General features: G+C 39.4%; 1 protein-coding gene across 1 annotated transcript in view; it reads left to right on the top strand.

The window, feature by feature from the left end:
- CFAP70 (cilia and flagella associated protein 70) overlaps positions 1-14789 on the top strand; it is a gene marked incomplete at its 5' end in the record, with an annotated part of 105526 nt that overhangs the window by 3671 nt on the left and 87066 nt on the right. Inside the window, 2 exon segments of the mRNA XM_080642132.1 lie at positions 12810-12908; positions 13080-13159. Of these exon segments, the coding sequence (XP_080498258.1) occupies positions 12810-12908; positions 13080-13159 (179 nt within the window).

Here is a 14789-nt window from a genome sequence, read left to right as displayed (position 1 = left end):
GTTGGAGTGCTCTAAAAAACCCAGCTAAAAGAGACGGTTTAAGTAAGATCCAGAGTTTCAAAATGTAATACAAAAAGTCCAGGTTTCACTTGAAAAATCACTCATCATATCAAGAACTGGAAGACCTCAAAGTGAATTTAAAAAGACAATCAGTACATTAATACCAAAGTGAGAGGTATGTTAGAGTTATTAGACAAAGATTTTAGAGAAGCCATGATTTAAACAAATGCTTCAATGAGCAATTGCAAAACATGCTGGAAACAAATGAAAAAGATAGAAATACTCATAAGAGAAATAGAAAGTCTTTGAAAAAAAAATAGATTTAAAGAAAAACCTAATAGAAATTTTAGAACGGAAAAATATAATAACCACTATGAAAAGCTCAGTGAATGGGCTCAACAGCAGAATGGAGGGACAGAGGAAAGAATCAGTAAATTGGAATATAGAACCATAGAAATTACCCAATCTGAGTAATTTAGAGGAAATAGACTAAAAAAAAAAAAAAAAATGAACCAAGTCTCATAGGTCTGTGGGACCATGACCAAATATCTTAAAAGTACCATTGGAGTCTGAGAGGAGAGGGAAAGAGGGTGGAGCTACAAGTAAAGCCTGAAAACTCCCCAAATTTGGCCAGAGGACATAAGTCTATAGATTCAAGAAGCTGAGCTAACTCTAAATAGGTTATACTCAAAAAAATTCATACCAAGAAATATGAAAACTAAAGGTATAGAAAAAATTTGAGAGTAGAGGAAAACAATTAAAATGGCATAAATTTAAATAAATAAATAAATAATAAAATGGCATAAATTTCACCTGGTCAGCATGGCTCAGCCGTTGAATGTTGACCCAGGAACCAAGAGATCACTGGTTCAATTCCTGGTCCTGGGTTGCAGGCTTGATCCCCAACAGGGGACATGCAGGAGGAAGCCAATCAATGATGTGTAGCTCTCCTCTATCTCTCTATTCCTCTCCCTTCTTCTCTCTAAAAATAAATAAAAAAAAAACATTTTAAAAAAGTCATCAATTTCTCATCAGAAACCATGGAGGACCAAAGAAAATGGCATAATATTTCTGAGTTGATAAATGAAAAGAACTGTCCACCCAGAAACCAATGCCCAGAGAAAAGATATGAAGGAGAAACCTAGACTTTCTCAGATGAAAGAAAACTAATACTGTAATATGTCACTAGCAGAACTAGCCTAAAAGAATGCTGTAAGACGTTCTCTAAACATAAAGGAAATGTAAAAGAAAGCACTAGGAACACCAGGAAAAAAGAAAGAATATGATAAGCAAAAAAAAATTGGATAAATCAAGCTTTCCTTCTTGAATTTTCTAAATTGTGTTCAACAGTGGAAAGAAAGTATAAGACTATCTGACGTGGTTCTAAATGTATATTGAGCAAACATTTCATGAAGTTATAAATAGGGAAGGCAAAGGCACATAAAAGGAGGTAAATTTTCTATATTTCATTTGAACTAGTGCAATAATGAAATATGGACTGTAATAAGTAATGATATAGTGTAATACCCAGAGCAACAACTAAAAAAATCTATACAAAGAGATATATTCAAATGTATTACTGATAAATCACAATGGAATTCTTTAAAAATATTCAAGTAACCCACAGGAAGGTAGAAAAAAAAAAGAGAGAGAGAGAGAAATGGAAAAGAGGACAAACAAGAAAAGCCCAGCAGACTTAAACCCTAATACATTAATAATTACATTGTTATTTCTGCAGGATTACAGAGTAAATAAAAAAATGACCCAACCATATTCTGTCTATAAGAAACTCAAAACAGAACTATATAGTCACGTAAAAAATAAAAGGATAGGAAAAGATATTTCATGCACACACTAATCAAAACAAAGTAGAAGTGACTACACTAGCATCAGATAAAGCAGACGTAACAAAGAAAATAACCAGACAGAGAAGTTCATTATATAATGGTAAAAGGGTAAATCCACCAAAAGGACATAGCAATTCGAAGTAGGTGTGCAACAAATAACAGAGCTGCAAAATATGTAAAGCAAAACTGATAAAACTGAAAGGTAGAATAGACAACACAATTATAGTTGGAGATGTAAACATCTTTCAACAATTTATAAAATAGAAAATCAGCAAGGATATAGGAAAACTCAACAATACCATCAATCAACTAGGTCTAATCAATACTTATAGAACACCCAACAATAGCAGACTATACAGTATTGCAAAAACCCACACAACATATGCCAAAACCATATCCTAACAAATTTAAATGGATGAAAATAATGCCAAATGTGTTCTCTGACAATAATAGTATCATAGTAGAAATCAATAATAGAAAGATAATAGAAAACTCTTTAAACACTTGAAAACTAAAATTGCACTTTTAAATAATCCAATTGTCAAAGAGGAAGTCTCAAGGGAAATTAAAAAATATGCCATTGAACTGAATGGAGATAAAAATACTACATATTAAAATTTGTCAGACATAGCTAAAGCATTGCTGAGAAAATTTATAGCACTAAATGCATACATTAAAAAAGAAAATTTTAAAACCAATAAGCTCTCATTTCAAGAATCAAGAAGAAAAAAAAAAGCAAGAGAAACCCAAAGCAAACAGAAAAAAGAAAATAATCAAGATAAAATCAATCAATGAAATGGAAAAAGAAAAATAGGGGAAATCAATGAAGTAAATAGCTGGTTATTTGAAAACATCAAATTCAACAAATCTCTAGGGAGGGAGGAGAGAGAGAGAGAGAGAGAGGAGAGAGAGAAAGAGTACAAATGATGAATAATCAATATTGGGAATGAAATGGAATTAATACAGATGCTGCAGACATAAAGAGGATAGTAAGGAAATATGAACAACTTTACAGACATAAATTCAACAATGAAATGGACCAGTTCCTTGAAAAACACTACCCACAACTCATCCTATATGAAATAAAGTAGGCCTATAACTATTAAGGAAATTGAGTTCATAATTAGAAATCTCCAGAACCAGACAGTTTCACTGGAGAATTCTACAAGCTTCTTTTCTCTAGTTACTTTTAAGATACCTCTTTGTCTTTGATTTTTGACAGTTTTATTGTGGTGTATCTTGGAGAGATCTTTTTGAGTTTGTTTTGTGACATGTGAGGTTCATGAACTGGGATATTCAAATTGTTCCCCAAATTTGGAAAGTTCTCAGCCATTATTTCTTTTAATAACCTGTCTTTCCCTGTTCTCCCTCTCTTTTGTAACTACAATATTTCACAAATTATTTCTTTTGATGGTATACCATGATAACATAGGCTTTCTTCACTCCTTTTCATTTTTTAAAAAATAAATCTTTATTGTTCAGATTATTATAATTGTTCCTCTTCCCCCCCCCCCATAGCTCCCCTACACCCGGTTCCCACCCCACCCTCTGCCCTTACCCCCACCCCCCACTGTCCTCATCCATAGGTGTACGATTTTTGTCCAGTCTCTTCCCGCACCCCCCACACCCCTTTTCCCCCGAGAATTATCAGCCCACTCCCTTTCTATGCCCCTGATTCTATTATATTCACCAGTTTATTCTGTTCATCAGATTTTTTTATTCACTTGATTTTTAGATTCATTTGTTCATAGATAAGTATTTGTTGTTCATAATTTTTATCTTTACCTTTTTCTTCTTCCTCTTCTTAAAGAATATCTTTCAGCATTTCATATAATACTGGTTTGGTGGTGACGAACTCCTTTAGCTTTTTCTTATCTGTGAAGCTCTTTATCTGCCCTTCAATTCTGAATGATAGCTTTGCTGGGTAGAGTAATTTTGGTTGTAGGTTCTTGCTATTCATCACTTTGAATATTTCTTGCCACTCCCTTCTGGCCTGCATAGTTTCTGTTGAGAAATCAGCTGACAGTCGTATGGGTGCTCCCTTGTAGGTAATTAACTGTTTTTCTCTTGCTGCTTTTAATATTCTCTCTTTGTCTTTTGCTCTTGGCATTTTAATTATGATGTGTCTTGGTGTGGTCCTCTTTGGATTCCTTTTGTTTGGGGTTCTGTGCGCTTCCTGGACTTGTAAGTCTATTTCTTTCACCAGGTGGGGGAAGTTTTCAGTCATTATTTCTTCAAATAGGTTTTCAGTATCTTGCTCTCTCTCTTCTTCTGGCATCCCCATAATTCGGATGTTGGTACGCTTGAAGTTGTCCCAGAGGCTCCTTACACCATCTTCATATTTTTGGATTCTTTTTGCTTTTCCAGTTGGGTGTTTTTTGCTTCTTTGTATTTCACATCTTTGGCTTGATTCTTGCGATCCTCTAGTCTGCTGTTGGATCTCTGTATATTATTTTTTATTTCAGTCAGTGTATGCTTAATTTCTAGTTGGTCCTTTTTCATATCCTCGAGGGTCTCGCTAAATTTATCGGCCTTTTCTAGAAAATTCTTAAAAAACCTTAAAACCGTGGTTTTGAACTCTATATCCAGTCGTTTGCTTTCCTCCATTTCTTTCATTTGTGACCTGTTTCTTTGTCTCTGCATTTTGGCTGCTTCCCTGAGTTGATAGAGTGGCTTTGTGTGCTAGGTGTCCTATAGGGCCCAGTGGCTCAGCCTCCCCAGTTACCTGAGGTGGACACTCTTGGTGCACCCCTTTGTTGGCTGTGTGCACAGTCTTGTTGTAGTTAAGCCTTGATTGTTGTTGGTATCACTGGAAGGAATTGATGTCCAGGCCAACTGGCTGTGAGGATCAGCTGTGTCTACAATGGGAGAACTTCTGTGCTGGAGACACCCTTATGAGGCAAGACTTGCTTCAGTGGGGCTTTGGTGCTCACTGAGTCTGCCCCCTGAGTGTGTCCCTTATGGATCTGAGGAGTTGTAATCTGGATGGTCCCACTCTGACCCCTGGGTACACTGGCTCTTGGATCTCCAAGGAGGTGCTAATTTAGCCTCTGCCTGAGGCCATCCAGCAGGAGCTACAGAGAGATCTGCAGATTCCTCTTCTTTATTTGGGTTTTGGGGGTGCCCAGATGAGGCCCAGCTGTGAAGCAATGGAAGCTGCTGTGGGGCCTTGGGCCTTCTTTTGGATGTTCTGAGTCTCACTGACTCAGCTGCAGTTTGTTAGGTAAGTTTAGAATTCAAAGGACTAGGCCATTCATATGCAAAAGCCTCTGTGCTCAGCTTGGATGGGGCGTTGTCTCAGGGCAGAGCAAACAGCAATGGCTTCCTGTCAGCCCTGCCCTAAGAGGCCCCTGGGTCTCAGTGTCCTGCAGTATTTGCTGCAAGCACCTCTGAGAGAAAGCCGCCCTCGAGTTCTGCCCGCTGCCAGACAGTCCAGTTTCTCCCCGAATGAGTCTGGGTCCCCAGAGTCTTGCCCGGAACTGGAGTTCAGTGTAGTCGGGAGCTTTTGTCTCCCTCCCTATTGAGAAAGCCAGGTGTGTACTCAGTTGCCAGCCCTCTCCATGCGTCCATACCTCTGCCTTCCGCAGCTCCTCTGAGTCTCAGTGTGCTTTTCTCTTTCCTTCTAGTTGTAGAATTTCCACTCAGCCAGCCTTCCTGTGGTTCTGGATGATGTCCGTTTTGTCTTTTAGTTGTAGTTTTGAAATTGTTGTGTGAGGCAGCAGTTCAGGTGTTTACCTATGCTGCCATCTTGGTTTCTCCTGTTTTTCATTTTTTAATCTTCGTTCTTCTCTAACTGGATTTCAGTGTAACTGTTTTCTAACTCATAGATTCTTTCTTCTGCTTGAATCATTCTTCTGTTGGTGCTGTCTATTGCATTTTTCATTTTATTCATTGTACTCTTCAGCTCCAGAATTTGTTAGGTTCTTTTTAAAATATATATATATATATATATTTATTGATTTCAGAGAGGAAAGGAGAGGGAGAGAGAGATAGAAACATCAATGATGACAGAGAATCATTGATCAGCTGCCTCCTGCACACCCTCCACTGGGGATCAAGCCTGAAACCCGGCATATGTCCTGACCTGGAATTGAATCATGACCTCCTGGTTCATACGTAATGCTCACCCACTGAGCCATGCTTGCTGGGCTGTTTGGTTCTTTTTATGATTTCTATCTCTTTGTCAAACTTCTCATTTTGTTCATGCATTCTTCTCTGGGTTTCCTTGAATTGTCTTTCTGTGTTTTTTTTGAACTCATTGATTTCCCTTAAAATTTATATTTTGAATTATTTATTGGGTAATACGCAGATCTATGTCTTTGGGGTCAGTTCTTGGAAGATTACTGTGATCCTTTTGTGGTTTCATTTTTCTTTGATTTTTTAATATTCCTTGCAGTTTTGCGTTGCAGTCTTTGCATTTGAAGTAGCAGTCACTTCCTCCAGTCTTTGCTTACTGCCTTCAGGAGAGAGAGTGAAATACCTTCCATTTGTCCTGCTAGGGATTCTGAGGCTTTCTCAGACCTTCTATGGACATGCATGCTTCTTTCACCCTCTTGTGGCAGAATTTTAAAATGTGTTTGGATTTTCTCTCTCTCTCTCTCTCTCTCTCGATATATTTTTATTGATTTCAGAGAGAGGAAGGCAGAGGCATAAAGAAATAGAAACATTGCCCTAACTGGTTTGGCTCAGTGGATAGAGCGTCGGCCTGCAGACTCAGGGGTCCCAGGTTCGATTCTGGTCAAGGGCATGTACCTTGGTTGCGGGCACATCCCCAGTAGGGGGTGTGCAGGAGGCAGCTGATTGATGTTTCTCTCTCATTGATGTTTCTAACTCTCCCTCTCCCTTTCTCTCTGTAAAAAATCAATAAAATATATATTTTTAAAAAGAAATAGAGCCCTAACTGGTTTGGCTCAATGGATAGAGCGTCGGCCTGTGGACTGGGGAGTCCCGGGTTCGATTCTGGTCAAGGGCACGTACCTTGGTTGTGGGCGCATCCCCAGTGGGGGGTGTGCAGGAGGCAGCTGATCGATGTGTTCTCTCTCATCAATGTTTCTAACTCTCTATCCCTCTCCCTTCCTCTCTGTAAAAAAAAAAAAAAAAGAAAAAGAAATAGAAACATCAATGATGAGAGAGAGAGTCATGTATCAGCTGCCTCCTGCACGCCCCCCACCCAGATCAAGCCCAGAACCTGGGTATGTACCCTGACCTGGAATTGAACTGTCATCTGGTTCATGGGTCGTCGCTCAACCACTGAAGCCACAATGGGCCAGGCTGCAAACCACCAGGCTGAGTGCTGTCAGCCCTTATCCCCTTTTGTTTTCTAAAAAGAGTGGTGCTAAAGTTCAAGTCTGTGGTATCTCCCCCTTGCCCACAGATTCAGACCAGTGTTTTACATGCACTTACTAACCATCTGCCATAGCTTACTCTTGCAGCTGCTATCAAGAGAGCTCATAGGGCCCTAGCTGGTTTGGTTCTGTGGATAAAGCATTGGTCTGCGGACTAAAGGTCCCCAGGTTTTATTCCAGTCAAGGGCACATGCCCGGGTTATGGGCTCCATTCCTAGTAGGGGGCTAGCAGGAGGCAGCCGATCAATGATTCTCTCTCATCATTGATGTTTCTCTCTCTCTCCCCCTCTCCTTCCTCTCTGAAATCAATAAAAAATATATTTAAAAAAGGAAGAGAGAGCTCATAGGGAGCCAGCCACTGCATGGAGGTTGTATGTGTGTGTGAGGCACATGGAATATTGGGGGTGCCCATGGGCTAGTTTTGGGATCCAAAGGCAAGGCACCCCCCACCGCTGGTGGGTGGGCTTCCTGATGGAGTCCATGATACAATTTGTAGGATCCATATCTCTTTTTTTTTTAAAAATATATTTTATTGATATTCTACAGAGAGGAAGGGAGAGGGATAGAGAGCTAGAAACATCAATGAGAGAGAAACATCGATCAGCTGCCTCCTGCACACTCCCCACTGGGGATATGCCTGCAACCAAGGTACATGCCCTTGACCGGAACCGAACCCAGGACCCTTCAGTCCGCAGGCCGACGCTCTATCCACTGAGCCAAACCGGTTTTGGCAGATCCATATCTCTTTAATGTTCTCTAGGCATCCTATCTGCCACTGTCCCAGATTCTTCCTTCCTCCCTCCCTACCTCCACCCCGGGTGATGCAGCTCATTTTTAGTAGTCTGGATAGGACAAGAGAGAAACTGGCCAATGTGGCAGCATTCTGTACAGATGGGGAAATGGGTGCTCATTCACACACTCTAGGTTTCCTTTATAGGAGCAATCATGGGCAAAGAAGATCTCTCTTGGCTCTGAGCTGTGCTGCCTTGGGGATGGAGGATGCAGCTAAAGTCAAACTGCTGTTCTTACCTTCTCCAATGCATACAAACTCTCCCCTCCCCCCCTTCCTTCCTTCCTCCCTTCCTTCCTTACTTCCTTTCTTCCTCCCTCCCTTCCTTCCTTCCTTCCTTCCTTTCTTTCTCAGTGGTATGCTGAAATTTCTCTATTGGGAACCTGTACAAAGGCTCTCTCATCTGTGGGTGATTGTTTAAGGCAGGGGTTTCCAGGGGTTCCTGGACTCCAGGTGAGTGTGGCTGGAGCTGGTTCATGGGCCACTGCAGGGTCCATAGCTGGGACTTAAGTCTGCCTAATACCTGGCACATGGGAATGTGAAACTCCTTCTGAGTTTTTTGGAAGTGGTATTGGGTCCCAGAGCTCCTACAAAGGAACTGTTGTCTGTGGATGGATGCCAGTTTTTGATTTTGTTTTTGAGATGGAGAAATCATGAGGTATGTCTTATTCAACAATTTTGCTAAAAAATCAGTTTCTATATTTTATTAAAATTAAGCTGCTATAAATTCAAATTAGAGTGTTGTAACTTTAGGATGCTAAATGAAATACCCATGGTAGCCACAAAGAAAGCAGCTATAGAATATACATAAAAGAAAATGAGAAAGGAATTTATACATGTCACTTAAAAAAAAGAAACAACTAAATACAAAAGAAGACAGTAATGCAGGAAATGAGGGGCCAAAGTGTTATAATGCATATAAAAAAACCAAATAGCACAATAACAGCAATAATTAATTAATCTTATCAATAATTAATTTAGGTATAAATTGATTAAACTGTACAATAAAAAGACAAAGATTGGCATCATGGGTAAAAACACAGGATCCAACTATATACTGTCTAGAAGAGACTCACTTTAGATCTAAAGACACAATCAGGTTGAAAATGAAAGGGTGAAAAAAGATATTTCATGCAAATAGTAATCAGAAGAGATTTACCATTGCAACAAAAAAATTAAGATACCTAGGAATAAACTTAACCAAGGAGACAAAGGATCTATACTCAGAAAATTTCAGGACACTTAAAAAAGAGATAGAGGAAGACATGAACAAATGGAAGAATATACCATGTTCATGGATTGGTAGAATCAACATCATTAAAATGTCTATACTACCCAAAGCAATCTATAAATTCAACGCAATTCCCATTAAAATACCAATGGCATACTTCAAAGACCTAGAACAAATTCTCCAAAAATTCATCTGGAATAAAAAAAGACCCCAAATAGCTGCAGCAATCTTGAGAAGGAAGAACAATGTTGGATCATAATACCAGATATCAAGCTATACTACAAAGCCACTGTTCTCAAAACTGCCTGGTACTGGCACAAGAACAGACATAGACCAGTGGAACAGAACAGAGAACCTAGAGATTGACACAAGCCAGTATGTTCAATTAATATGTGACAAAGGAGGCAAGAGAATACAATGGAGACAAGACAGTCTCTTCAATAAATGGTGTTGGGAAAACTGGACAGATACATGCAAAAAAATGAAACTAGACCACCAACTTACACCATACACAAAAATAAACACAAAATGGATAAAGGACTTAAATGTAAGATGGGAAACCATAAAAATCTTACAAGAAGCCATAGGCAACAAAATAGCAGACATTTGTCGTAGCAATATCTTTATCGATACAGCTCCTAGGGCAATGGAAACTAAAGAGAAAATAAACAAATGGGACTACATCAAAATAAAAAGCTTCTGCACAGCAAAAGAAACCATCAACAAAACAACAAGAAAGTCCACTGCATGTGAGAACATATTTGCCAATGTTATCTCTGATAAGGGTTTAATCTCCAACATTTACCAGGAACTCATACAACTTAACAAAAGGAAGATAAACAATCTAATCAAAAAATGGACAAAGGACCTAAATAGACATTTTTTGAAAGAGGACATTCAGAAAGCCAAGAGACATATGAAAACATGCTCAAAGTCACTAATCATCTGAGAGATACAAATCAAAACAACAATGAGGTACCATCTCACACCTGTCAGAATGGCTATCATCAACAAATCAACAAATGATAAGTGCTGGAGAGGCTTCGGAGAAAAAGGAACCCTTCTTCACTGCTGGTGGGAATGCAAACTGGTGCAGCCACTGTGGAAAACAGTATGGCGTTTCCTCAAAAAATTAAAAATGGAACTGCCATTTGACCCAGTAATACCACTTCTAGGAATATATCCCAAGAAAACAGAAACACCAATTAGAAAGGATATATGTACCCCTATTTCATAGCAGCGCAATTTATAATAGCCAAGATTTGGAAACAGCCTAAATGCCCATCAGCAGATGAATGGATTAGAAAACTGGTACATCTACACAATGGAATACTACGCTGCTATAAAAAAGAAGGAATTCTTACCATTTGCAACAGCATGGATGGATCTGGAGAGCATTATGCTAAGTGAAATAAGCCAGTCAGTGAAAGATAAATATCACATGATCTCACTCATTTATGGTAATAAATGATAATAAAGGACATTACAAACTGTTGAACAAAAATAGAGGCAAAGAAGCATTGAACAGACTGTCAAACTATAGCGGGAAGGTAGGGGAGGGTTGGGGGAGGTAAGAGATCAACCGAAGGACTTGTATGCATGCATATAAGCACAAGCAACAGACTCAAGACACTGGGGGCAGGGGGATGAGGGCAAGTGCCGGGGGGTAGGGGAAGCAGGGGGGAGGTCAGTGGTGGGGAGGGGGGAAGAGACATATGTACTACTATTTGTAATACCTTAAACAATAAAATTAAAAAAATAAAAAGAAAACAAAAAATGAAATAATATTACTCATAAAAAAAGCAGGTGTGGCTATACTAATATCAGACAAAATTAACTTCAGATAAAAAAAGATTATAAGTTAAAATAAGACATTATATATTACCAAAAGATTCAATGCAGCAAGAAAATAAAATATTTATAAATACTTATGTACCTAATGATAGACCATCTATAATAATAAAAGTATAATATGCTAATTAGACTGGACAGCCGAACGACCTTCCAGATGTCATTTCTGCTATCCTTCTGGATGAAGCCGCAGCATCGGGGGCCAAGGCAGAGGCGGTTAGGGGTGATCAGGCAGAGGCAGTTAGGGGCAATCAGGTAGGCAGGCAGAGTGGTTAGGGGTGATCAGGCAGGCAGGCAGAGGGGGTTAGGGGTGATTAGGCAGGCAGGCGACTGGTTAGGGGCAATCAGGCAGGCAGACAAGCGGTTAGGGGCAATCAGGCAGGCAGGCAGAGGGGGTTAGGGGTGATCAGGCAGGCAGGTGAGTGGTTAAGAGCCAGTGGTCCCAGATTGTGAGAGGGTGCAGGCCGGGCTAAGGGACCCCCCCAACTCCGTGCACAAATTTCATGCACCAGGCCTCTAGTTAAAATATATAAAGCAAAAACTGACAGAATTGAAAGGAGAAATGGATAGTACTACAACAGTAGTTGTGGACTTCAGATATCTCACTCATAATAATAGAACAACCAGATAGAGGATAAGTGAAGAAACAGGGAACTTAAACAATACAATAAACTACTTAGATCTAAATGACATACAGAACACTTTACCCAACAAGCACAGAATACACTTCTCAAGTGCACATGGGATATTTCAAATACAGACTATATGTTGGGCCACATATTAAGTCTTAATACATTTAAAAAGATAACTTACAAAGCATCTTCTACAAATACAGTGTGATGAAGTTAGAAATCAATAACAATAGAAAACTGAAAAATTCACAAAATTGTGAAAATTAACACACTTTTAAACAAATGCTTTAAAGAAGAAATCACAAGGAAAGTTATAAAATGGAAACACAACATACCAAAACTTAGGAGATGTAGCAAAAGTGGTGCTAAGGGGGACATTGATAGCTCAAAATGCTAACATTAAGAAACAAGAAAGATCTCAAATCAACAATCTAACTTTTCAACTTAAGGATGTAGAAAACGAAGAACATGCCCTAGCTGGTTTGGCTCAGTGGATAGAGCGTCTGCCTGTGGACTGAAGGGTCCCAGGTTCAATTCTGGTCAAGGGCATGTACCTTGGTTGCAGGCACATCCCCAATAGGGATGTGCAGGAGGCAGCTGATCTATGTTTCTCTCTCATCGATGTTTCTAACTCTCTATCCCTTTCCTTCCTCTCTGTAAAAAATCAATAAAATATAAAAAAATAGCAAACATTTTAAAAAAAGAGAGAGACTTAAGGGACATTAACTAATTACAATGTGTGAACCTTATAAGCAAACTGTAAAAAAAATGCTATTGAGAGACATGAGGTTGAATAAAAGAAAAGGAGTACCATGTTCTTAGGCATGCTCAACATTATAAAGATGTCATTTCCACTAAACTTATCTGTAAGTTTAATGTGATTTATAGAATCTGCTAATATTATATATAACATATAAATAACTTTTTTAAATTACAGAGTTGTCATAGAAAAAAATCGCTAAGGTGGTCCAGTATTTTCCACCAATAATGGTGCCTTCTTGGGTGTCACATTCATTTCTCTTAAATTTCTTTGATAATGCACTGCTTATTGCATCTCAGTTATCTGATAAATGAGCTAGACATGTTTTCATTTCTTTGTTTTGATTTTCCTAGTAACTATGACTGAAGTTTTACCAAAGGAAAAGAAACAGAAAGATGAGAAGACCTTAATCCTTGGTCAAGCTGTGGTGGACCTTCTTCCTTTAGTGGAAGGTGAGATGTATGATTTGCTCAAAAGCAGATATAACAAGCTTCATAAAATTTAACTCCAGTGAAATGCAAAAAATCAGCCTCACTGAATTTGAGGGATTTGATGAAAAGATGAGCACATTTATCTTTGCCTAGCCTTTCCTTTTTTGGCTTGACTTGGTCTTCTTTTTACAGGAGAGAGTTCATTTGAAACAATCATCCCACTGCACCCTGTTCCAGGCTCTCCCTTAGAGCCTCTCCAACCAGGTGTTAAGGTAATCAAAGTTTTAACTGTCAACATTTCAGCCTGCCATTCAGTCTAACAAATCTGTCTGGTAATAAGGTTCAATTCAGTTGAGTCCAAATTATCAGGCACCCTCTTTTTACAGGCACACATAGTGCTAGGTTCTGGGAAACAAAGATAAATAAGGCAGAGTCCTAGTTTAGGAGTCCATAATCTACATATTATTGATTTTAACCCAGTGTGATTAAATGGTGGGCCAAGGCACCTGGGCACAGAATAGGTATCAGTTACTTTGCCCAGGTACCTAAGGTAGATGTAGGGAAGGCTTAACCATGGAAATGCCTCTTGAGCTATGTCTTGATGGATTAAATAGTACATGAATGCAGGTAACATACTTTCTGGCATGGTAGCCTGCCTGTGGTTATTGGAGTAGGGGAAGCATGGATTGGTAGGATGTGTCACTGGTTTGTCTTGACTGTATCTTGATGGGATCAGTAGCGTCTGGGGGCACTGTTTGCCACTCTGGTGCTGGTGCACTCACTCTCAGCAGATACTACAGCTGCCTTCTGTTTTGACAACTAAAGGAGAAAGGAGGGCACAACTGATCGAACTATTCTGACTGCAGTTCTCCAATTAACCATCACTATAGGCCCCTTTCTGCTTCTTGTTGATTCTAACCTTGGAACTGCCACAATCCACTCCTGTATCTGCTATGGTCTTATTTTAGGATGTGATTGGTTTCTTCGGTTTTTGTTTTTTTGTGTGTGTATTTGTTTTTGTTTTTAGATCTGATTTAATTTGATTTCTATCTTTCAATGATTCCTAAAAACATATAGTTTAGTGATGGCATTTCTTTTTTTTAAAATATATTTTTATTGATTTCAGAGAGGAAGGGAGAGGGAGAGAGAGATAGAAACATCAATAATGAGAGAGAATCATTGATTGGTTGCCTCCTGCACGTCCCCCACTGGGGATCAAGCCCACAACCTGGGCATGTGCCCTTGACTGGAATCGAACCCAGAACCCTTCAGTCCGCAGGCTGATGCTCTATCCACTGGGCCAAACCAGCTAGGGCTGATGGCATTTCTTCTTTTCTGGGGTTATTATAACATTATCTTTTAATTGGATATCCTATATAATAAAAGCCTAATATGCAAATTGACCGAACAGTGGAACAATTGGTGGAACAACTGGTCACTATGATGTGCACTAACCACCAGGGGGCAGATGCTCAATGCAGGAGCTGCCTCTAGCCTTCAGGCCCCAGGCCAGCCAAGGCGGGTGCCAGCGGGGGGGCCCCCCATCACCCCGCCGGTCGCCCCACAGATTGGCCCTGATTGCTGGCCAGGCCTAGGGACCCTACCTGTGCATGAATTTCATGCACCGGGCCTCTAGTAAAGATATAATTCAGTATCTGTCTGTCATTTCATGTGATTTGTGCTGGAAAGAGGTATATATTTGAGCTCAGTCTGACTTCTTTGGTTCAGTCTCACAGCCTATGTACTGTTGATTTTCCTTAGGTACCTATAGAAGAAAAGTTAGTCAAATGGATTGTCAGTCCTCATGACCTTTGCTCATAATAATACTGTTTACATATTTTATATACTCAAAGAAAAAAATATATGACAATTAATTTCCATTTGCTTGAGAGTTCAGTTCTC

Source organism: Plecotus auritus (genome assembly GCF_963455305.1).
Source record: "Plecotus auritus genome assembly, chromosome: 9".
NCBI classification, from domain to species: domain Eukaryota; kingdom Metazoa; phylum Chordata; class Mammalia; order Chiroptera; family Vespertilionidae; genus Plecotus; species Plecotus auritus.
The sequence above is the reverse complement of the archived record's forward strand: the minus strand, read 5'-3'. Positions and strand labels throughout refer to the sequence as shown.